The 25,030-nt window shown below is 41.1% G+C and overlaps 1 protein-coding gene across 1 annotated transcript in view; it reads right to left on the bottom strand.

The window, feature by feature from the left end:
- Window positions 1-25,030, bottom strand: part of ctnna2 (catenin (cadherin-associated protein), alpha 2) — a 312,264-nt gene that overhangs the window by 19,587 nt on the left and 267,647 nt on the right. Inside the window, exons 10-13 of the mRNA XM_041964876.1 lie at window positions 14,168-14,260; window positions 12,382-12,538; window positions 11,519-11,719; window positions 2,926-3,077 (exon numbers count right to left, since the gene is read on the bottom strand). Coding sequence (XP_041820810.1) covers window positions 2,926-3,077; window positions 11,519-11,719; window positions 12,382-12,538; window positions 14,168-14,260 — 603 coding nt within the window. The remainder of the gene's footprint in view (window positions 1-2,925; window positions 3,078-11,518; window positions 11,720-12,381; window positions 12,539-14,167; window positions 14,261-25,030) is intronic.

The following is a 25,030-nucleotide window of genomic DNA, read 5'->3' as shown; positions in this document are numbered from 1 at the left end:
TCAAATAAAAATATTTGAATATAATTCACTCTTTTCTTTTTTTCTTTTTTTTTTTGCACCTGCTTAAAAATTAAGACACTAAATGATCAATAAGCATTTTTCTTCCTCCGCTGGCTACGAAGTGCTGCCTCACTAATTAAGATTAGTGGGTTAGCCGGCTAACTTCAACACAAGCTTGCAGTACAGCAACAAGCTGGTTGATGATGGTTCACCAGCTGCAGAGCACAGCATCAGACATGTTTATGTATAAAGTCATCATTCCTACATGATGCTGACATTTCAAAAGGCCCTGCATTCACAGCTGCTCTCGCAGGTATCCTCGTCAAGAGCACTGCCAGTTTTTCTATTCATAGACTGAGAGAATGTTGCCTCTCCATGATTATTGATTATATCAGAGACGGTATAATAAATATTTTACACAAAACGCTGTCTGTTCACGCTGGCTATAAAGTGGAACTTCTAATAAACAACATGTTGATAGCAGATAACAGCCTATGGCAAGAAGGAATGAAATTTCCTGTGCGCCCCAGTAGGCTAGTAATCATGCTGAATTTCCTTCTTAGTACTCCCAACAGCTGTTGATCCATTGTGGCCTGCTGCAGTGATATTCTAGCACTGCTGAACACACCATGACTTTGTGAACTCAAAATCTAATGGACTCAAACAGATGATGGTTGCATAAATAAGAAAAAAAAGAGATTAGGCCATTTTGACCTAATTACAGGCAGTGATGTGCTTGAAAAATGGGAAAAGTGTGCACATGCACTGAAAATTAGCTCCTCGCAAAAAATATTCTCAGTGTTCTTCTAATATATAGCTTCACGAAGCATTTTTTTCTCATCATCATTTCTTTTGCTTGGTTTTGCAAGTTATGTGCCTGTATTCCTATTGTATCCCACTCAATCCTAATATTTTAGACTCTGCACTAACCTCACCTCCCCATGGGAAATAATCTAATTTTGTCTTAAATTAAATACAGTGCACTTGACAACCCTCTCCCTCTGAATGTGAATGCATTTATTGCTCACAAATTCTAAGGTAATAGAACCTGATGTGAGACTTGTAATTCATGATAGCTAATTTCCAAAGTAACGGCACTAACTGTGTGAAGAAAACAAAGCCTCATTCATTGCAATGGGGCCATTTGGAAGACACAGTGCACACAGGAGGTGCTCCAGCAAAAAAAATTCTGCAATATTGTTTGGTAGATTGCTTATGTGTAACTCTGCTGTTCATCGTCAGAGGATAAAGTTGCTGTTATCGTGATAATATCCCGTCTCATGGTTCTATTGCATTATAGCAGTGTTTTGGCATCTGATAACCCTTTAAACTCATATATTAATAAAATTAGCCTTCTCAGATTGAATTTTACCATCACACTGGGATCTGAAACTCGTTGCATTGTTTTTTATTGCAGCGCCACTTCAGCTGTGAACTTCTTGTTAAAGTTAAACTTTCTGTGTGAAATGGGTCAGTTGTTGAGAAAGAGAGAAACTAAAGTGTAAACACTGGTTATATTACAGGTGGCGGTCTCCAACCACTGTTCAATTTCACACATGTTCTATTTAATCCAGTGCTTCCTCCTCCATCGCACGACTCTGCTCCATTGTGTGTGTGTCTGTGTGTGTGTGTTATGTGGGTACATAAAGGCCACGACAAAACTATGCCTTCCAGAACTTTCATTATAACTTTACACTCTTCTCAAGGCCTGCCTCAATTTTTAAACACTGTGGAGAATTGGTTTCTTAATCCATCGAATGCTCATAAGATCTGTGCTGTATAAATTCTAAAGGAGCCATTACTCGGCTTAAGTGGGAGAAAAGTAACACACGCACATAAAAAAGTGTGTGCACAAAAAACTATTACATGTGGCACCAACATTTGCTATCTATATGATGGAGTTAGACAAGAGCGAAAGCAAGGATCTTCCAAGTTGTTTCCTCAGAAAGTAATTGAACTTGGATGGGATTATGAAGCCAGCTGGTCCCGGGCAGTTCAAAGCTGCCTGTTTTACATTATTTACCAACATCAAATTATTTTCCATAATTAGATTTTTTTTTCCAGAGTTGCACTGGGAAACCTTCCAGCCTGCATAAAGTTGAATAAATGAATTACATGGTGAAGAGAGACGGGCCAGTTCGGGTGAAAAATGCAGATACTGTAACATCACGGTGGGTATGTGATGGAATAGAGCTGCTGGTATCATGTTGTTATGCAGAATTTTTATCATGACGTGTTGTAAAATGTTCCGCCAGCTTTAGAAAGCGGATTGTGCGACAGGTGTGACATCTCAAATGGGAATTATATCGAATTTTAGATTCCAATTATGTTTTTCTTCAAACCTTAGGGCAGATATATTTTTGTCAGAGATCCACTTTCATCTATGATAGCCAGTAGCACACTTTGCTCCGACAACAGTGTCCCACAGATGTGTCGCTGGAATGAGAATGAAGAAGCAAAAAACTGGACAGGTGTCTTTGAGTGTGACTAATTTGTCTCATGAGGGTGAAATCCACAAGGGGATGAACCCAGTGACTCAGGAGATTTTATTCTTTAATGAATAACTGCTTTGGTTTCTACCTTTGTAAGATACATTTTCTAATTATTATTAGAGGGTAAAAAGACCATAATATGTGAACAGGTAAAGCATAAATTGATGCCAGATAGTATTAACGCCCCCACTCACTGACTTACCTGTCAGAAACACTTGGAAATAAACAAATTATTTACAGTCTACATTCACATAATACCCAACTGAATATTTAAATATATGGAAGAAGCCAGAAATAAATCACTGCACTTGGTCTTGGTCAGCATTTCCAAACATATTCATTTCTGTTGAACGCTTACTGAGCATTTAACCCATTTCAGAGTATTTCAGTGAGTGTTTCCCTTTTGCTCTTGTAGAGGAGGTAATAGACATACCCTTATCATGAGGACAGCTTTCCTGATGTCACGGACGCCATCGTAGACCAAACGGGACGCATCAATGAACTCATTCTCCTCAAAGGCCTGTGGGGGGTTTGTACTCAGTGCCTCGATAGCTACCTCCACTTGTTCAGCAAAACGGGGCATGACTGCGGGGAGAGAGGGGTGAGGGAGGTAGAGACAGAGAGCAAAAGGAAGACATCAGAGTGTGGTGTATCACATTTGTTTGTAATCTTACAAAATGGGTGCAGGCTTATCAATTAGGAAAAAAGGAAAATGCCATGGTGAAAGCACAATTATTAGTGTGGCATGATCACAGCCTCTTCACCTTTAAGTTTATAGCAGCGGGGTCTCCGCACATGCCAGTCTCTGCTCACCTGTGCACTTCAGGAAAAGGCGAGATGTCAGCCTAAGTGTCCGTGTAAGCGACAACGTGCTGTTTGCACGTTGCACGCCAATTAGATGCTTCATCTTGGCTTACCCAACAGGAAGATTGGCCTGTCTGTCACAGGTGTGTTTGTGTGCACGTCAACACGCTTGGCATGTGCGAGCGCGAGCATGTGTGTGACTCGCAAGAAGACGGCTGCGTGCGCTTCAGTGTTACAGTACAAGGACGCTAACTTGCAAACTCAGCCTGTCAAATCACAATGCCGATGAAGGGAAACAAATTCATCAAAGTCTTTTGAGCCAAACAAAAGCCAAGCAACAAAAGAAAAGTCCCTATTGACCATAAAAATGGTTGGTTTTGTTGTCAGCATCAATTGGCCGGGCCTGACGGAAGAGCTTTATTTGCTTTGTGTGTTCAAATGAATTGTGCTGAATGTGAATAGACATTATTCAATATTCAAGAATACGGACTGAGCATCTGAATATTTAGCGGGCTACCTTTCTACGTGATCTGCTGTTGAGTAAAAATAATTGACAATTCATGTTCACTATGGTGAATTATCATAACAAAAGCTCCAGTTTACCTGGACAGACAGTCGCCAGCAAGAAAAGGTCGGCCTTCATATACAGTATTATGTATAGGTGCTTTTTCAAACACCACAAGTGCCTTTAGCCCCACCGTTACTTGGAACTGTCCACAACTGTACAGGCATTTCCTATATATGTACAATAATCATACATATTTAGAACTGATTTTATATCAAGAAAGACAGGGACAGAGAAAGAAAATGACATTTTTCGCATTATGCTATATATTACTGATATAATATTGTAAAAGATGTCTCGGCTGCTTTGTTGTACACATAAAGAGTCGATTTTTGGATTTAGATAAATGAACTGACTTAAGACAATACCCTTTTGAAGGCAGAAGACAGGTCTAACGAGGACAGACGGATAGGGAAAAAAGAGCAGGGGACGAGATAAATAAAGTATAGCAGCTTGGCTGGTGAGCCTCCACCAGAAAGCCAACTGTGTGATTTTATTATTATTCTCCACACTTTCCTCCTCTCTTACATGCAGAGTGAACTAAATCAATTAGCCAGCTTGCACTAAAGGTGTATCTGCAGTATACTTATTTGTCTGATATAAAACACAAGCTATATTTCACCAAACATAAAAGGCACTACAAAAAGTCTCTCCCTTTTTCTTTTCATTTTTAATTCACTTTAATCCACTTACTGGAGAAGCGTAAAATAGGCTTTTGGGAATTGCTGGGAAGGCGTTTTAAATAGAAATATTTAAATGTTCTCCAAGCTCTTAATGAGCAAAGTTGCTGATGGTAAGGAGCAATTTCACTCATTCCAGTTGAAAAATGATGAAGGGAATTAAATGTGACCATGTAGGAATGGATTTTTTTCACCCCCTAGGCTTAAGCATAGTTTAAGTGAGAGGTTATGGAAGTACAATGAATGCTTAAAAACCTCACAGCAGAGACGGCGTGCCCCTGTGAGGTGTGTAACGAGCTCCAAACAGCACAACTTACACAGTTTGTGATGCCTAAACCCCAATTTTGCAGGAAGACGGCTCAATTTAGGCAATGTATCACAAGAGGTAAAGACAGAATCACTTAAATACAAACAAAGCCTGCACTAAACCGTGACGTGCAACTTTAAACCGAAAACTGGATGCGTCAAAAGTTTGATTTGTGTTGTTTTGGAAGAGTTTCAACCCCTATATGACTATGAAATGTTAAAAATACAAGCATTGTTCACACTTATAGAACCTTATAGTTGCACTTGTATGCAATACTGTATAACTACAATTACAGTGTATCTATATAGTATATCTATCTATATTACTATTACGACTACCATTATTACTAATGTATTTTTTGGTTATACTATATGGTTTATAATGGCATTATTTTCCATTTCTATACTATGGATGTCATAGGAATGTAGATTATATCTATTATTCATTACATAGAGTACACACAGCATGGCTGCAGAGTTGCACGACTGAATCTCTTTTTCACAATTCACTTTTGTGGTCTAGGGCATTGTGATGCATATATGGAATAAAGCTCATCTCCGTCATCTCATTTTCTTTCCTCTTAGCCTGTCTCTGTGCTGCTGTGGCATGCGAACCCCCCGGGATCAATAAAGTTGTATCTCATTTCTACTAGACTGTACATTTGGTAGAGCACATAATAAATGTGCATGTAACCCTGAAAAAAATGTAATATCAAACTTTAAAGCCATTTATGGAGAAATCAGAGAGAATATTGAAGGTTATGAGATTAGGACTTCAGTGCTCCTGCTTTTAGTCTGTTTACTGCTCTGCTCTCCTACACCAGCGGTTAAACTGTTTCACCTACCTCATACTGCACTGCTACTCTCAAAGCAATTTCCTCATCAGCACGCTCTCCTACTGTAACTCCCACCTCTATTTACGCACTGATTAAGAGACCTTACCTCCTCTCCTTGCAAGCTATGAGGTTGCCATCTGCTTCCCATTCTGGTTAAAACCTCTTTTCCCATCATTATAACAATGGGTACAAATTTAAAGAGTGACTCATCCAGTTCAGCAACTGTGCTCTGTGCCATTTTGAGCTTTAAAGGGGCATTGATTCAGTGTCCTTTTTCCCCTTAAGTACAAAATGCTTTCTTTCTTGTCTATATTAATGGCCACTGATGTCACAAATAAGGCATTCTGATTGAAGATGTTAAAATAAATGCTCAATATTTATGGTAAGTTGCTTTAAGTCTGGCCAGCCACAAAGTCCTCTGAGCTATTAGTTTCAAAAGTAGACACTGTGAAGCGTCTTCACTTCTATCCCTCAGTCTGTGCTGCACTTCTTCTGAGTGCACTTGATCCACTGATTTACAGGCATGACATGTGGGTGGCAGTGTGAGCATGTGTGTTATTACTCACAGCAAAACCCTGGCTAAATCCCATTTACTATGCCCCGATGTAATAACAAGGAGCCACCCTGCTTCTCTAAATGGCACGCTGACTTGGGCTATATATCAGTTTTTTAATCTACCCTCTCCAGGCACCACATTAATGATCGACTTTAAAATTTGTCCCCTTTTTTGAGCAGAATATTAGTTTAAACACGGGAAGTTAGTGGGAAGAAAAGTGTCTCGGGGAAGAAGGAGGGAGAGGGGGAAAAAGAGAGAGGAGCCATAAGCACTTTCCCATTAGGCTATTGATTTTTCTCCCTCTCAAGGACACGCTTCAATCCTGGGCCCATGTGTGGACTGTCTGTCAGGAATCTATGGCTCAGCTGTACACAGAAGAGCTGTGCGCCTTGGCTGCCTGTTTGCGGCCAGGCCATAAATCCGACCGCACTCTATATGAGGAAGAGGGATGGACAAATTGAGACAAGGTCAAAGGGCACGTAGTTATGATAAGCGTCCCGGGTTGATGTGGCAGCTGCCATAAAGACGTGCAAGTGGTTGCGATTGGCATGAGTGGCCGCGGGCAAAAACGCAGGAACAATCACATAAAAACACAAACAGCCAACTCAAACACACACAAGCACACACACACACACACGCACACACACACACACACACACACACACATAGGGCAGGATAACTGTTTTACACATGAGAAAAGGAAAAAAGGGGACCACATCAATGAATTCCACTAAAATCCCGGCTCAAATCGCTTAGTGAAATCCTTGGTGACAGCTATTGATTTTTGGTAGAGTCTAGTTAATTGGACTCAGTACCCTCTAAAAAGTGTGTGGTCCTATATCCTTTCCCTTTGTTCAGCTACACTTAATCATTTTTCCCCCAGCTATAGATTTCTCCTTGACTGTGTTCAAATCCATAGACATCAGGCCTGTGAGGACTGAGGGGAGAGGGTGGCAAAAGTTCACAAGGATCAATAAGTGCTTTATGGTCCAGATCAGATGTGCATGGTAGCCCCTAAAAAACCAACTACGACCACTAAGAGGGACGAAGATGTGAAACACAACACCTCTTCATCAAAGAGAAATATGGAGCCAATGAAATGCTGGTCTAACACAGTTGCCGGTTGCTTAACATCTTAATTCGCAGCAGCGATCGAGAGGCGAGGCCTTGTTAAAACTTAAGGCAGTAGGCCTCCTTAAGGCTGTGCAGCCAGCGTGACTTGCCTATTGGCTGCATCCGTATAGACTTACCTCAAGGTGAAGTCAAACAGACCGGCCATCTCAAAATCATTGTTGGTGTATCCATCCATCTTTATGCTGGGTTTACTGGATAAGTATGCTAAAGACCTTCTGGGTTCACACAGGATGGAGAAACTGAGTTTTATTTGAGCACCGATCTGGCTAAATCACAAAACTTACTCACATCACTATGTTGCACATTTTCTACATTTCTGGTAAATGTGCAAATGACAACTTGACTATTAAGGTTTAGGGAAAGATGTTGACTTTTGTTACAATAAGTTAGGGTAAGATAGTGGCTTTGGGTTAAAATGATTACTTTACTAAGGTTATGGGAGCTTTTTTGTCACGGTTACAATAACAAAAAGGTGGTTAAGGTTAGGTCAAGTGCAAACGTTGAGGTCATGCTATCAGAAAAGCAATGTTGATCAAGAAAAAAACAGTGATCAGCCTTTCAAAAGTCAGTTGTTGTGTTGACACAGTCACCCACCCACCCACTACTTTACAACAACAACATCAACTTACTTCCTCTTTTGTTCCATGACTACAGCGGCTGGAGTGCTTTGTGACTTGAATGTATGTAAGGTATAATAACGTATGTTATGGAGCACTTGTTTGATGTGTCGTTCTGCTTGGAAGCGAACAGATATATAAATTATTTGACTGATGTCAGAGTTTGGAGTTAAAATATTCGATACCAAAGGCAGAAGTCAACCCACACTGGTAATTTTCTTGTGCTGTTTTCTTTTGGCAGTGCATCCCACCACCCCTGTTCTCTTCCTTTGGACATATAAAATCTGGCACTGACACTGGGAACAGTGTGAACTCCTTCTAGTATTCAGGTAACAAAAGACAACAAAAGCCTTTTTGCAGGTTTCAGAATGAAATACAAAACCTCAAATACACACAAACACACATACAAACAGCCGCTATACTAAAGAAAATACCTCAGCTGTAACACTCATTTCCTGAAGGTGGCACAAGGGGCTAAATTTGCTGAAGCTTTTACTTCCTACGTACGGTGCACATCAGCATGTCTACATCTGCACATGACTGTTGCAATTAACACTTTTTTTTGTCAATAAGGTGGCAAAGATTGGACTGGATCTGCAAGTCAGTAGATGCAGTACTGCAGTACCTGTTTTCTTTTGAATCAGTAGCACCATGCATCATTGACCCCTTTACACATTGCATTAAAATGTGTTGGAGGGATCAGACTCCAACTGACAGTGTTTGACCCCATTAAGTCCAGGTGTAAATGCAAGAGGCATTGAGGACAGATTGTGAACCCATGAGCCGAACCCCCTCTGGATGTGGTCAGGAACGCGTTGTGACCACATTGAACAGAAGTGTAAATGCAGCTGCAAAACCTGTTGCTAGGTAACAAGCGTTAACTGCGAACCTCATCTCCAATGTAACGGCCGAGCGCAAGTGCACATCTCTGAACAGCGGTGGCACTGACCACAGCTATCTTTTTTTGTTAATGTAGCCGACACGTTCTTACAGGTTCCTGTAGAAAACTGTAAGCAGTACAGTGCAGTATCTTAATGCGTAGGTGGTTGAACTACTCCATATAGATCGCTGTTGGCTATGTTTCACCTCCAACGATCATGTTACCAAGTGACTTGTAAAATTTAATTCTCAAGTAGAAAGAAGTACTGAATTTCTGTAATGCAGAGGAGTAAAAGTACAGATCCTCAGATTTTTTTTTTTTTTTTCTGTAAATCGATTTTAAAAAATTCAGGCAAATGTTGCTTTGTGCCTCTGCTTATGTGCTGATGTGCTGGGTGGGATTCGATCAGCTAGATACATTGTGTATGCAGGGTTTAATTGTTGAATTTTGTTTCTCTTCTCTCTTTAGCACAAGGGGTTCTCTTAGCATGCTTCTCATTTTAAGCCATTCGATTTAAATTATGATGTTAACTCTAAAATTCAAACACACGATGAAGACAAATCAGTGGGCAATCAATATGATGCTGCAACATCAACAGTTCTCTATTCGTTGTTCTCAGTAATGCTGACATTAGGCTTCTGGAGTCCTGCTGACTATAGAAACAAGCACCATACTCCATGGAGGATTAGCAGAACAGCAGCACAATGGATGATGTTATGGTCATACGAAATTGACCCCAAGTGTCCACGAGATATTGCTGGTGTATTTCACCAATTAATTACCCCAATCAACTAAACTGAATTATGAAAGAATAGAAGGGAATGTGCTCAAGATAACACAGAGCTAGTACTGGAGGTGGTCCATTATGGTGGAGCTGAGCACCAGAAGAGGGGCTCAGACAGATGGCTGCGTGAACACACGTGACTCACCTAATGCTGTTTGTGACTTATCAGCTAGAAGGGAGAGGAGCTGATTGTGTCTCTCAATTATGCCTGCAGATGAAAGTAACGAGGGAACAATACATATAGCGCCCGCTAAATGGGCTCTAATGGGATAGATAGAGGCCGGGGGAGGGACGGCTGGGCGAGAAAAAATAGAATGAGGAGGGGGGTGGGCCGTGTAAAAGATGGATTGATGTGTGATTTGATTCTCGTCGAGCAGTAATTGCTAAATTACCTCTTTCCTTTCATCCTGTGTTTTTGTTTGTCCATCTTTCATAATGGTGCATTTTTTAAAGGCATGTTAGCGCCTACTTTTAAGGGATTTGAGGAGGTATTTCAGAGAGCAAAAATATTTGTAAGGAAACTAAAGACACCAGACAGATTCTTCTTCCTTTCTTCCCTTGTGTTAAGACTCCATAAACACAGTCCACACGAACATAATGCCTTAAGATTACATTAACGGAAGGAAAGACTGAGTCCTTCATCTCTGAACCACGTCTGTTACAAAGATGCCATTGGAGGGAAAATTGTGAAGCTGCTAACACAACCTGTGCTGGTTAAAAGAATCATTAACAGTTTTTTTCCAGTGAGACTTTTCTGAGTTTATTTATTGGGTCTGCACTGGTACGTACTTTGTTCATGTAGCAGGGTCAGGCAGTCGACTCAGTGCTTTGCTTGCATTGAGATAAACAGAACGGGGACGCACACATAGAAAAAGGTCTAAAACTCCACAGGGAACCTTTAATGTGGCCAACAACTTAATATTTTGAAAGGATAATGAAGCATAAATTGCTTTTCTCCCACTCAATAATGGCACATCCTATTAGCGTGCTCTGCACCCTTGTGGCCTACAATGCCTGAAAAGCTGGAAATTCAAAAGCTATACATGTTCGGAGGTCTGATGCAGTATATACTTAGCCAACATCACTCAAACTTCACAGCATCAAACACCACTTTAAAAGTTCACACTCCTCAGTCCCTACTGCATCCTTACACTCCAAACACTGTGTAAAGTATTCAGTCAAATCTAAGGGGAGCCAATCTTCCCCTGAGGTGTGACCGAGACATGTGAGCCCTGAGTCTGGTCTGCCACAGAGATAAACTCGGGCCTCCTGTAATGTGCCGCAACACCGAAGGCGCACAGTGACGGGGAAAAAAATAAAAATGGATGAGAGGCAGAGCAGTGAACAGGTGGTGTCCGGAGTTTGTCTTAGAGCCAAGACACTGATCCAAAGTGTGGGACGCTGGGCATCCAGGCAATTAAAGTGTGTCTATAAGTCACTGACCAGACTGGGAAGCTAATGTAAATGCTAATGTTTGTGTGTGGGTGTGTGTGTGCATGTGTGTGGACATATATTCAGTCACATTGTGGGGACTCGCCTTCCTTAAGGAGACAAAGACTTGGGTTAAGGTTAGGGTTTGGGTTCGAGCTAGGTTAGTAACCAGCAATGAATTTAAGTCTCTGAAATGTCCCCAGAAGTGATGGAAACACAACTCTGTGTGAGTGCTAGTGTGTGCGAGTGTGTGTGTGTGTGTGTCGCACTACTCCTCATGAAAGTAGCTTAACTTGCCAAAAGGTTTGTTGCGAAATGTTTGATGCAAGCACAGTACAAGGGTGAAGGATACTGTATTAATCTTTGCAGCCCCCTGTAATACATTAAACTGAGGCTTCTTGTGCCACAGCAGCTCTGTGTGCAGTGCACTAACCGGTCTCAGACAGAAGCTTGATGGACTCCAGCACGCGCTCGGTGTAGACCCCAGGTTCGTAGTTTTCCATCTCAGCGTTAATGATGTGGACCACGCGAGCAGCTCGGCCCCGGATAGCTCCGGCAGTTCGGTCGAGAGTGTCCACATCTCCCTCTTGCAGAGCAATTACACATTTGTTGACGTCCTCAAGGATGTGGTTCTCTTTAGAGGCAGAAAACAACGACAGTGAATAGAGGTGGAGGGACCCAACACTTTCTTTACTGTGGAGAAACAATGTGTCAATCCCTCACAAAAATAATCTGCTTTCCTCGGAAATAGAATATTTTTAATACTGTGTGCTGATGATTAAAATCATACATTGTTAATGCAAAGAGAATTTAAAGTAATGATTCACGTTTCTTCCTTAATGTGAATGACTTTATATAATATACAATTCATTTAACCATCTTTTGCTTTGACAAGAGATGCCAGTAAATTCATGCTCATGCTGCAAAAGGGCACCTCTCATGAACTTAATGAATGTGAAGTGGAGAGACGACAAACTACTTATTGATCAACATTCATACTGTCACACCAAATCCTCAGAAAATGACGAATGAATGAGAGATTTATAAAACAAAATGAAATCAGAAAAAATGGAACAAACCACAATTAAAGCAAAGCAATCAGCCGCTTGTTTTCAGATTGTTTTGCTTTCTGCCTTTGTGTTTTCTTATTACGCAAGTTGTGATTTTGCTTCTCACATCGAGCAGCCACAGAGAAAGCCCTTCAAATTGATGTTTGAAGCTACCAGAAGCTACCAGGATAAATCTTTGTCTGCGATCGAGTTATCTGTGAAGACTTGGTGCCGTGCTGCCTCATACCTGACACAGACAGGAAGTCGTCCACGGAGGTGATGTCATCCACAGCCTCCGTCAGGATGCGCACCTGCTTCTCCCACTGATCCTTGAAAACGTCCATGTTGTCTTGAGCCACCTTGCTTTGGGGGCGGGCAGCCAGAGTGAGAGCAGCGTTGATAACCTGGTGCATAAGAGGGGTCAACATTGTGACACAAGGTATGTAAATAACAAGACTTGCTGTATTAGTTGAAGGATGAGACTGGCATTGGCTTGCATTTTCATTATTGCCAGCACATCCCATGAAAAGATCAACAGCAATGTTGATCCTGCGTTAGTCTTTCTCTAAATACCCTCTGACCCCCCTGCCCTGTCTGTGGTTCTCAGCCTCAAGCCCATTGTTTCCTACTGAAGATGTACATCTTTAAACTAGCTCACTAATATACAGTTTCATTGAAAAAAAGCTCATTATTTCATAAAACAGCTGACCACTGTGGTCTTTGACAAACATTACTCAAATGAGAGTAAAAAGTACACATGTTGGGGAATAGTTTCAGCTTCCTCTCCGATGCTCTCCTGAATATTTACAGCAGAAGGGTGGTGTATGCTGGAATGACTCAAACTACACCGTCCATGTTCACCTTAACAAATGAATACGTCACCAAGTGCAATGGCGTGTGTTTAATGAGACATATTTCCAATAAGACAAATATAGAATACCACCAGATTTATCCTTGAAACACGTCAGTCACCTTGAAAAGACGTGCCATGTTTTTTTTTCTTTTCTTTTCTTTTACAGCTTTAACACAGTAAGGTTATCTTTTCCAAAAACGCAAAAAGTATTTTGACTTCAAAAGTCTGATCTATGGATGATAGAACATTTGGCTTCAAGCCAAAAAAGATCAACATCACAGGATTTTAAAATCATGAATACAGAAAAGGCAAATTATGTCCCTATATTCTTTCTTTTAGATCAGCTACATCCTGCTGGGACTTTTCACATTAACAGACTTGCCCTTACCAACATGCAGTATTAATCATATCACTACGACAGCTGGCATGTGTACTTTCACCAAAAGTAGCACTCTGTTCTTCCTGTTCTTTATCACATCTTACTTTTCAGATATAGTTTTAGTTAAATTAATCTGATGCAGGAACAGGGACACTATAATCTGGACATGGCCATTGCTGAGGTTGTGTGTTCGTCTGTGTGTGTTTGCATGTGTGAAGATAAGGGACCGTGGTTAACTCTACCCAGAACAGATGGAAATATTTCTCTTTGTTCCACCCCCTCTTTGTTCCTTCTTCCCAGTCACAAAGGCTTTGTCTATTATGTTTTTTTAATCTGTCTGTGTTGAGCATTGCCAAGAGGTATCAGGAGACGGCTTCTCCCCAAGTTTTGTGAGTAAGTGGGTCTCAGCAGGTGTGCATAGCGAGTCCTGCACATTGGATCCTGAATCTTAAATTCTGCCTCCCTTCTCCATTTCTCCCCTCTATTACTGTGCTGCGTCCCCTGTGAATAAGGCCTACCGTTAACCTTGGAAACAATGGATCGATTTTAACCTCCTCCTTTGCTTGCATCCTGAGAAACAGTGCTACAAGGTCCACCTACACATTACTCACAGCTCTTCCTGCCATTCTGCCAACCACGATTCTTTCACTGTCATTTATACCGAGTCCAATTTCTGAAAACTCTCTAAAGACACCCCTCTGAGGTGAATTTAGAAGCGTTTAGAATAACCAAAACATTTTGACTCGTGTGTCTGCAAAGCATTTTTTATCATAGGATGAAAGTGCTTTTTTAAGTCCTCACCTGTGGACATAGGCTGTCAATTTGGGTGGCAGCCATTCGAACCAACTTCACACCCTCTTCATTGTTGGAGATGGAGCAAGCCAGGTTGGCCACCTGAAAGAAAGCGAGCAAAAGGAGGACATGACGAGCTGAATACTTTTTACCTGAACGTCAAGAGCACAAAAAAAGATTTTCCATTCCCGCACTGGCAGACTCTCCACTGAAAAGATTCACATGTTTCAAGCTTGCATGTATGTACACTGACACAGTTTTTAGTTGTTGCACATGTTTCGTCTGACCATGCTGGCTGTGAAAATCCACAGTTGACATTCTGCCTAAAAATGCATTCTAGCGTTTGGTTGAAAGAAGACACCAGCAGCCTCAGTTAGACAAATCAAGTAGGTATCATCCAAAGTTACAGTGTTTTTAGTTTAAGATGGAATTTGGGAGATCCACTTGATCGATCTCTTTGGCAGCTGAAGCCTCATGTAGGCTTTAACATGCCATTCCAATGCATTTTTTGCATGAGGACTGTGGATTTTGTCCCTCACTGCTCACATCTGAATCACGTTAGCATGAGATATCTTCACAGCCAGCAGTCTACCAAAGGTTGGAGTCCGCACAGTTTGTTGCTCTTTCTTTCACAAACTCAGTCGCAGCAGATAGCTAGCATCGGATCACATGACACAGGAGGCAGCTGCATTTTTGAGCTGGACAGTTGGTGGAAATAAATGTGTAAATGAGCAATAGATGGCATAGACATTGTGTCAGCCCAACACAAAATGAATGGGAACACATTTTTACTGACCCCTGTTGGTATAGACCTCTAAATGAGTGCATTGAAATTGCTATAGAGTGCATGCATGCCAGGGACGTGACTTAATAGAGTGACATAGCACATCTTAGAATATAGTGTTCAGTTGCTGCAAAGGTAATTGGATTAATTCAGATCCAAAATGGCCACGTTCACACAATATGTATATAGGAAGCCTTACTCATTAAGTTGACATTTCCAGCATGCCTGTGATGCATGACTAGCATGCTTAAATCACTATGGGGCTTGATGGTGAAAAGAGGTGCTTTATTGTATAATTAAGGTACCAGATTTATGTATGAAACAACGCTTACTTTGATTTATGTCTGTCTTTCTGTTGAAGTACTTGATAACATGTTTCCAACCTGGCTCCTTCATTGAGACATATAGCTTATCCCAGTCATTTTTGAATTGTTTGTCAAGCTAATTCTGGCACAGAGCTGCACTAATTACATTTGATTTATGGCATTTGAAGATTCTGTGATTTGGTTTCTGCATACAGTACATCATAAAGATTGCTTGGTTAACAGGGATTGTTGAAATGATTGAATCATATGAAAAAGCAGAGAGAAAACATTAGGGGTGTTATAAAATGTTTGAAAACAGCACAGCCATCTCTCCAACAATTTCTTTCTGACAGAGACACACACACAGTCTGGTGCATTCCCATGTGAAGTCCTCGTATTTCTCCACAGTATCACTGTATTTCTCAGTTAATTTTCATAACTTCAAACTCTATATAATCCAATATCGTCCTTAAGTAAATCAGATTTCAGCATGAGCCCGGGCTTTGAAATTGAGCTAAACAGACACATGCCTGTTGGCAGCAAAAGGTGCCAGTCTGTATTAGCACTTCTTGCGCTCACATGTCACTGTTTGAGGCAAATTGAGGTAAATCAAATTTGTGTTAGAGGACTCTTGCTTAGAGCTCTGTCTCTTTACTCATGACAGCAATGAGCACATTGATGGATTGCAGTCCTTTATGTGAAGCCGTGTGTGTATGTGTTGAAAGCATGGTCTGCGTGTGTGTGTGAGAGCAAAGAGAGAGAGAGAAAGAGAGAGAGCGTGACTGAGACACAGGCTCAGACTAAACACCAGTGGTCGCTTAGATTTGAAAACCATACGAAGCAGACTATTCCAACATGATTCAAGCTTTAATTACTTCACTGTTTTACATCATAGTAAACTATACAAAGGATTTCCCAGAACCTTTACTGATCTGTGACATATTTGGAATTTTCTCCTTAACTTTGCAATGTAAATCTGAAATAAATGCAGTGCGGTTTATACGAAATACTCTCAGTGAAGAAAAGAGGGGTCAATTTTAGCCATCGCTGCTTAAAATTCTGTTATATTTCCATTTGTCTTTACTGATTTACAGCCGGAGGAAGCATCCTGCTTTGGTTCGTCTGACTGACACAACACTTGAAGTAAAACTAAAGCGGCCTAATTCGAGAACTATATTTTTGTTGTAATACAATTAAAGTATTTGTCAGTTAAAACTGAAATCACACTGAAACTGTCCTCAAATAACTAAAAACGTCAATTGCTGTGTCTCAGTGAAGTAGCAGGATTTTAAAAAGTAGGACAAAGGTGCAGCACTTTTTTTTTTTTCCATTTAGCTCTTTTTCCAATTACTGTACAATTGCAGTACCTGACCAGTAAAAAGGAAGCCTCCTCTCTTTCTCTAGTTCTGCTCAGGCCCAGCAGCCCTCTGACTGCTTTAGTCAGGCCCATGGGATGCAAAGGTGGCAGAGGGCTTTTTGGAGGCTGGAAGCATGCCCATCAGGCCCACTCCCACTTAAACAACACAGAGAGCTGGACCAGGGCCAGCGCTGCAACATCCAGCCAAAACTACTAATTGCAATTATCTAAGGAAGTGCCTCTCCTTTGAGGTTTTGGGTTTTTTTCCAAAGAGAGGAGAGAAAAACCAAGACAGAAGGTTTGAGACTGCACCATGCAAGCCTAATGCTGATATGGTCAAGGATGTTGGAACAGAACATGCAATTCAAAGAGGTGTGTTTGTGTGTGTGTGTGTGTGTGTGTGTGTGTGTGTGTGTGCATGTCCCTGTGTATATGAGAGAGGGAGAGAGAGGGAGGAACAGAGAGAGAGATCCCCGCTGAATGCCCATTCTTCATTTTAGCCTCGAACAAAGAACTATCGATTTTGTCCTTTTGCTCTGCCCTGGATAATCACTTCAATTCTAATTTGATGAAGGTTTCCACTGCAGTAGGAGAGATGGGCATTCTCATGTATGCTATCTAAATCACCTAAATGGAGCTGAGTAACTGAAAATAGATCTGATAGTGTCATTTTCCCCCATTTTTTTTCGTTACAGGGTTGTTACCAAGAACCTTAAACCTATTGCCAGGAAGCACTCAGGACAGTAATACATGAAATAACATCTTAACAGCCTCTCTTTATTGCTATTTAGCCGGCCTGTGTACAACACACATAATCAGTTTATCTCCCTGAATCTCCTCTTTGTTGTGCCTATGCTTTATTCCTCATGTAATGCCTAAAACCTTTGATGAAACACCCTGTTTTTTCCCCCATTTAAAAAAAAAATTGTTCTGGATGGAGTGAACACTTGAGTGACGGTGCCAAAGAGCAGGAAAGCTGAGCAAGGCGAAGACTCCCCTTGCTTCCCTCAGGATGGTCAGCCACCCCCTAAACCATGCCATTTCTACAGTCATTTCCAGCAGCTACGCCGCACAAATCTCCCTTCCAGTTATTCTTAAGAACGACTAATCGAGCCAGTGTCAGCCAAGGTGCTGGGCACAACAGCTTCGCCGGAGGAGGAAGCAGGAAGTGGACTTGAAAAGCAGAAGAATGGTGGTGAAAGAAGCGATCACTGGGGATGACATTTTAAGATGTAAGATGTAAGACAAAGGCACTTTGTTCTATTAAAAGTCTCTTATCTGGATGTTTACTTGTTGCAGGGATGGTGTTGGTGAGGGTATAACTGACATGGGCCTAAGAGTTGTGTTTTATCTCTTTCAAATGCACAAAACAAATGAAACAGCTCTTTTTCAGCCTCTGTACTGCTTGTGCACACACATGAGCAAAGACATGCGCTCACACACACAGTAAATAAATGAGTCTGCCACCATAGATGGAGCAGAACACGGAGCAGGAGGATACAGTATGCACAGAGTGAAACAATTACAGGCCTGCCCTCGCAGGACTACTTCTATTTGCGTTAGTCATGAGCCGTCAGCTCCCAGATGTGTTGCCTGTATGTACAACGTATTGACTGGAGGTGACAGAAGCAGGTTAACGTGCATGACATTAGGTAACGCCAGATGTCACGGTTGTGTCAAGTTCTAGTCTATAGGGGATGTCAAGCAGCAGGAGTCGACGACCTGCTGTGACCGACTACAAACCACGCCTTTGAAAATCAATTGTTATTAAGGGGTGACGTGTGTACTGCCTCAGGAAGAATGCCCAGCAGGCTCGCAACAACATCAAAAGGCAAGCCAGACCTTGCAGCATATTAAACAAGGAAAGAGTGAAACAACAAAAACATCAAGATCTGTGAGCATGTTCGCTACGATAATGGTCGTAATGTCTACTCCACACTTGGATCTCGTTCAGGTGAAGGCAGTTCTTGAATGGTGGATTACACACTTTCAGAAAAACAAATTTGCCATCATAACCTGTATAAGACAAAAAAATGCTTTCCTTATTGAGTGCTCATACTGTACGTGAGTGTTTATACAGCAAATTATAATGGAGAACTATTAACAGACAGTCAAACAAGTGTCTTTTCTTGCGTGGTGAGGATAGGACATGATCTTAAATTAGGGAATGGCTTCAGGAGTCATTTTGATTACACATTGCTGCTTAATTGCTCCCTCTGCTACCTTTTTTCCACCCCGCCCCCCACCCACCCTTGCCTGAGAGACAAAGTGAACCTAAATTGCAAGTGACTCTAATGCACTTAGGAGTTCTCTCGACACTTCCTAACTCAGAATGGAAATGAGTTTAAGTTACTGTTTACTAAGTGACAGGTCCACTAATATGTGCCTGACTGGGATACAACACTACACTCCTCCACACACTGTCTCCCACAGACCCCTGGTTCATCAACTCTATGCATACAGATGCAGTTTCTACCGCAAATGCAAGTGGCAACACAGAGACAAAGAGTGCCTCTCATTGTTTCTAGTACCCATAACTTTGAGCTGCTTTATAACTGTCCAAATGAATGTTCACCTGCTAGACTGCCAGCTGCTGTCGGTGAACAATCAGGGGTTCACCCATGCATTCGATCAAGAGGATTAAAAATAAGACAGGGGTTGTGAACATTTTTGTCTTCTTAGGAGGATGCACAGCACATGCAGGATGACAATATTGATTAATCACAAAAAAAAAAAAAAACAGGATCAGGGGAACCTAAGATAAACTATAAAAATTTAATGCAATCAAAAACAACATCTAAGCCATGAATTCACTTCACTTTAACCCTTATTTGTCCTGAGGGAGAGTTGGCTTTGCGGCACCTTCTACCTTTCCAAAACACTAATGCCTGACATTGCCAACAAGGTATTCATTTAAGCATGTGTTTATTAGTGAGGTTATAGTTGGCAGTGGTGTTGAGCTGGACTGCATTATATTGAGAGGTGTTTCCAATGTTTTGTCCACCCCATTAATAAAAAAACAAAAACAAAAAACATTAGTCTAGTCCAGTACAACACCACCACTGACTACAACCTGAAAAGTGTCGCACAGGTAGAATATGTGGCAGAGTTGTTGTGCTGGATAGCATTAGATTGTATAGGTGTACCTAATAAAGTGGCCAGGGATTGTGGGTTCCACTATACATCACAGCCAGTGGCATTAATGTGAATGAAAATGAGGATGGAACCTAAAACTAAAAAACAGAAAGTCCAGTGTGACCACAGAAGGACCTAAAATGAAATACATCACAGACGAAAATGCTTTCATTTCCACTCATGAATGCGAGACTAGCCTGGGCTTTCATTCTGTGCTGCCAAACTGTAAGTAGGCAAGGTGTGTGAAAAAATCAAGTTAAGACATCCACAAAGGCCCCCTTGATAGCAACATGGAAGTTCACTGACCCGATTTCGTACGGTCATTGAATCCTTAAGATGATGCTTGGACAGCTCCAGCAAATACACACATCCCCTTTGACCAAATCCTTAACAGGAACATGTACAGGTGTGTGTGATTGAGGTCAGGATGAACACGGGGGTACAGTGGAAGTCAGGAGGAAATGAGACAATCCACTCTGTAGTACACTGATTACAGTTATATGCCTTGACTTTCTTTCACTGAAAAATGACTTCCATGTTAATTACCCTGTAATGTATTTAACGCTGCTCCTCGGTGTGTTGGGTGATTAAGCTTGCTTTTTGACAGCACCGCTTTTAATAGAGTGCTGCTGTGCTCAGTTCCTGTCCTTTTGTATGCTGTATTTTACACATCCATAGACTTACTGTCGACCTTGCATTCTGGTCCTTTCATTTCATGATAAATACTGCCTGCAGCATCTTAAGTGTGTAGATCAAGTACCAGAAAAAGAAACATTGAGAAATTCTCTTAAATTCTTGCTTAGTTATTTTCACAATGATAATTAAGTTCTAACTAAAAGTAGAAACTCTACTAGAAAACACTTAATGCTCCAGGAAAACAAAACAGAATTACTGACTGGACCTAAAACCTAAGATCCAAAAAGAAATGAAAACGGAAATGTTCTACCTGAATCCAGCTGGGATACCAAAACCCATCAAGATAGACCCTAAAACTCCAAGCTCACAAAAAAAATCTGGCAGTCTGTTTCCTCACTATGACTTTGTTGATGCCATATCTGCAAACCTACAAGACCTTTAGAATATGTGTCCACGTTCTACTCATGCTGGAGGTCTTGTTTCTGGCATTTCTGTGGCTTAAAACCCTGATTCCAAAAAGTTAGGATGCTGTGTTAAACATAAATAACACAGAATGTGATTATTTACCAATCGTTTCTGCAATATACTCAATTGAAAACAGTACAAAGACAATATATTTAATGCTTTACCTCATCAGCTTCATTGATTTTTGTTAAAATATGCTTATTCTGAATTGATGCAGCAACATGTTTCAAACAAGTGGGGACAGGGGCAATAACAGACTGGGAAAGTAGTAGAACGCTCCAAAAACACCTGTTTGGAACATTCCACAGGTTAACAGGTTGATTGGCAACAGGTGATAGTATCATGATTGGGTATGAAAGGAGCATCCTGGAAAGGCTCAGCCGTTCACAAGCGCCCACTTTGAGAACACTTTGTCAGTAAACGCAGTTAACTTTGTTGGAACGGGGGTTTCAGAGACATATTAAACAGCCTCTTGTATCATTCCATATGTTGGCTTATTTAATTTTAGAACATTTCAGAGACCATAATTTCACAAACATAAGAATGTAGTTGAATTACCAACATTAGACCTTCATGAAAATATACAGTGTGAGTCTCACTGGCTACTGACTGAATCAAAACATTGCCAGTGTCTCCTTTGACCAACTTAAATAATGCTGTTTTTTTTATTTGTGTCTCTGTTTTTAAAGACAACAGAGGCTGCTTTCCAGTCATTTCTAATATGTAAACAACTCCTCATTAGAATGCAATGTCCCATCACTACTAGTAGCTGATTATTATTAGATAATTATAAAGAAGGAATGATAATAAAATAATAATCTGGATTAATTGTTTCACTTTTACCAAAAACCAAAATTGTGGAATTTAGTGTTTTCTTTTCTTGAGCTTTTTTTCTACTGAGTCGATATAATCATGATTATTATGAATCATAGCTGTGATCGAAGCCTCCAGAAAATAGAATAGCCTTCACAATCACATCATGGCCTCCATGACAACCATGACTGAGCTTGCATGAAAGGCTGACAGAGTGTGATTTACAGCGGCCGTTTCTCCTGCGCCGCAGCTGACAGTTGGGTATTCCTGCTAATACTATGGCTGGCTTCTCGATAAATATGATAATTTGCTGTGGGCTGCTGTGGAGAGGCAGAGAGAGGTTGCACATGAGACAACAGCGCGGGTGGATGACAACACAGTTCAGACAAGCACGGGCACATGCACGTGGCAGCAGATGTACATCGACACACCACGGGAAAAGAGGGTGGAGGCACCTGACTTAACACAAAAGAAGATGCTGGCAGTCTGTTTGTATCAGTCTGTACTTTGCTTGTTCAACCCTCTATAGTGCTAAATATCAGTGACCACATCCACAGAGGCTTCAAAGTGTGATTTACTGTCGTGGAAATTTGAATGACTAGATGAAGAAGGCCATATCAAGAGAGGATGGCCACCAAGAGAATAATATCAACAACATTAAATTTTATTGAGCTCAACAAGGGACACAGAGAGGTAATTGAAACCAATATAAACCAATATAAACAAATCATAAAGTTAGCTGGACAGAACTGACTTGGGATGTGTATATATATATATATATCTATATATATCTATATATATATAGATAGATAGATAGATAGATAGATGGATAGATAGATGTTCATGCGTGCATGTGCTTGTGTGTGTCTGTACATGTTCTATGAGCATCTTACAGCTTCCATTAACAGTCCTGATACTGGATTATCTTGTTCACATTGCCGTGAATGACAGGGCATTAAAGAGAGAAGGGAGAGGGGAATAAATGGCTGACTCACTTCCCCTCAGGCAGAAGGCAACTATTCACGCTTCCTATTGGTCTCGGTGTCTTGCTGCTTTGCTGTGCTCCAGTCTCGAGGAGCAAATGCTGGCTGGACTGATTTCTCTTCATTTTCGCCACAAGCACTAACAGGCACAGGGGAAGCTGGTACCACCTATACAGTCCAAAAGTTGTGTCACCCAGGTAGGTAGTGCAGTATTTTGTTAATCTTTGTTCATCACATCTTTCGGCTGGTTCTGTAGCCACAGGGGCCGGGCTGTCTCTCTCACAGGCCCCCCCCCCAACAAAAAACAAAGCAAAAAACAAAACAAAACAAAAAGCAGCTCGGGCTGTTTCAACTTAAGTATTGATTTCTCTTTGCTTTCTCTCTCCCTCCCACCCTCCCTTTCTGAGAGTGCTAGCCAAGCAGTCGGGCTTGGCACCAAAACATAATTATGAAAATGGACCTCTGGGTTGTTTCTTTTAATCTCTCTGTACATTTCACAGTCCCTCTGCAACAGAAGCTATTTAAAAACTGTTTCAGGGGAATTGAAATGTTTAACCCACTGTACTGTAAAGAATGGTATACTCACTGGTGGCTCGACATCGGTTGCTGCGTAACAGAGGCGTCGCAACTTTTAGCCAAAATTATCAGGGAGAGACGTTCGGACTCACATTGTACGTTGTTAGCACACCAGCAGATGTCTAACTATGAAGGCAGAGCGAGATTTGAGTGCTCAATAGTTTCTGTGAAACCTGCCATCAATTTGCACTGTGTGGCACCCATGACAAAGTACCTAGAGTCAGACAGCAATTGCTGTTCCCTCCCCAGCTTACAGTTCAATGGCCAGTGCAACCAAAATGACACAGCCAAAGTCAGGGCCATTTTCAAGACATTAAACTCTGCAGCACAACGTGAGAAACAGTAGCTGCAGTATCAAAACTTCTTTCTTGTTTAAGGTGTAACTGTTATGTTTCAGTGCAAAATGCCATTAAGTAAAACAGATATTTGGAAACATTTGGGCTGCCTCTCTATACTGGTTATAAGGCAAGATGTGTTCTGCAATAAAGCTCATGCAAGACGTGATGCTTCTACACTAAAACTTAATGAGCATGCTTGTGATGTAATCTATATTACCGTAGTTGTGTTTGGCCTTTTATAGATTGGAAAATTATCACCCTATTTACAGGACTAGATTCCCAGTTGATCCAAAGGTTCTTTAACACCACAGTCCAATCTCAGACAAAATGTGAACACGGCAAGACCTTGACATTTCTCCACATCACATCCCTCTGCCTCCTCACATCTGTCTAAGGCACAAGAAAAGCATGATTAGTCCTGTTGGATAATAGATGCACGCTCTGGGAAAGGTCAGCGGTTGTCTGCCCTTAATGCCTCAACCTTTAAATTGGGGGATGGGCGAAGGGAGGTGAAATTAAAAAAAAAAAAAAAAAAAACGAGCAGTGGGGATAACAGTTGGTGGCGGGGATGATTTACAAGAATCAATAATTACTCATTCCATGTCATGCACATGTGAGCTGTGGTGGAGACACATAAACATCACAGCTCAGGGGCATGAAACAAAAGCTGTCCTCTGTCAAAGCTGAAATCAGAAACCTGATGACTTTATTACCATCACATACTTTTGCACATCATTTTCTGTTTACCAGCCAAGTCTTCTACAATTTAAATAACAACATGAGCTCCTCAGAGAGCCCAGATGCCTCAGATGGAGTTCTTGATCTGGTCTGTCTGGTGTATTTGTATCTGAGGAAGTCTAAATGTGCCAGTGGAAATGTCACATTGATCCCTGCGCTTTTACATTAATGCTTGTGTGATTTTCTCTCAGGTGAGAACAGGGAAGTGTGAAGACGTGAAAGGCCATCACGGTGCAGGCTGTAGGCAGAATTAACAGCAATTAAACTAGTCTCCATCCGGACGGCCATTAGTCCTCCTCCATCTTGGAATATTATTCCTAGTTGGGTGTTAATAAATAACACCTCATGTATAATGCAGTGTGCACCTCAGCTCTTGCAGATATTTGAGCAGTTTTACAAGTATAATTTCTGTGGTGATATACAGGACACTGCAGTACACTGTGTATTTTGCACAGCTACTTTTCTGCACAGTGAAAAAGACGTGAGGTGATAAAACAGTGATGAAACAGAGATCATATGAGGAAAAGTGCCTAAAAAAAGGAGATCTAGAAACTTTTTCGATGAGGCGTTCTGTCTTCAGTTAATTTCCTCTGCTGTCACTTCATACAGCAGAATTCTGGTCACATTAGGATGAAAAAAATCATTGTAAACATTTCATTTTCCACTTTACTGCCTTCATGAAGACAAACGTTTTGTTCTGGGAATGTTAGCAGCATTGCACATCAATCTTTGATTGATGTCA

This window comes from Chelmon rostratus, chromosome 3, assembly GCF_017976325.1.
Source record: "Chelmon rostratus isolate fCheRos1 chromosome 3, fCheRos1.pri, whole genome shotgun sequence".
NCBI classification, from domain to species: domain Eukaryota; kingdom Metazoa; phylum Chordata; class Actinopteri; order Chaetodontiformes; family Chaetodontidae; genus Chelmon; species Chelmon rostratus.
Note: the sequence above shows the minus strand (reverse complement) of the source record. Positions and strands in the feature narration are given on the sequence as shown.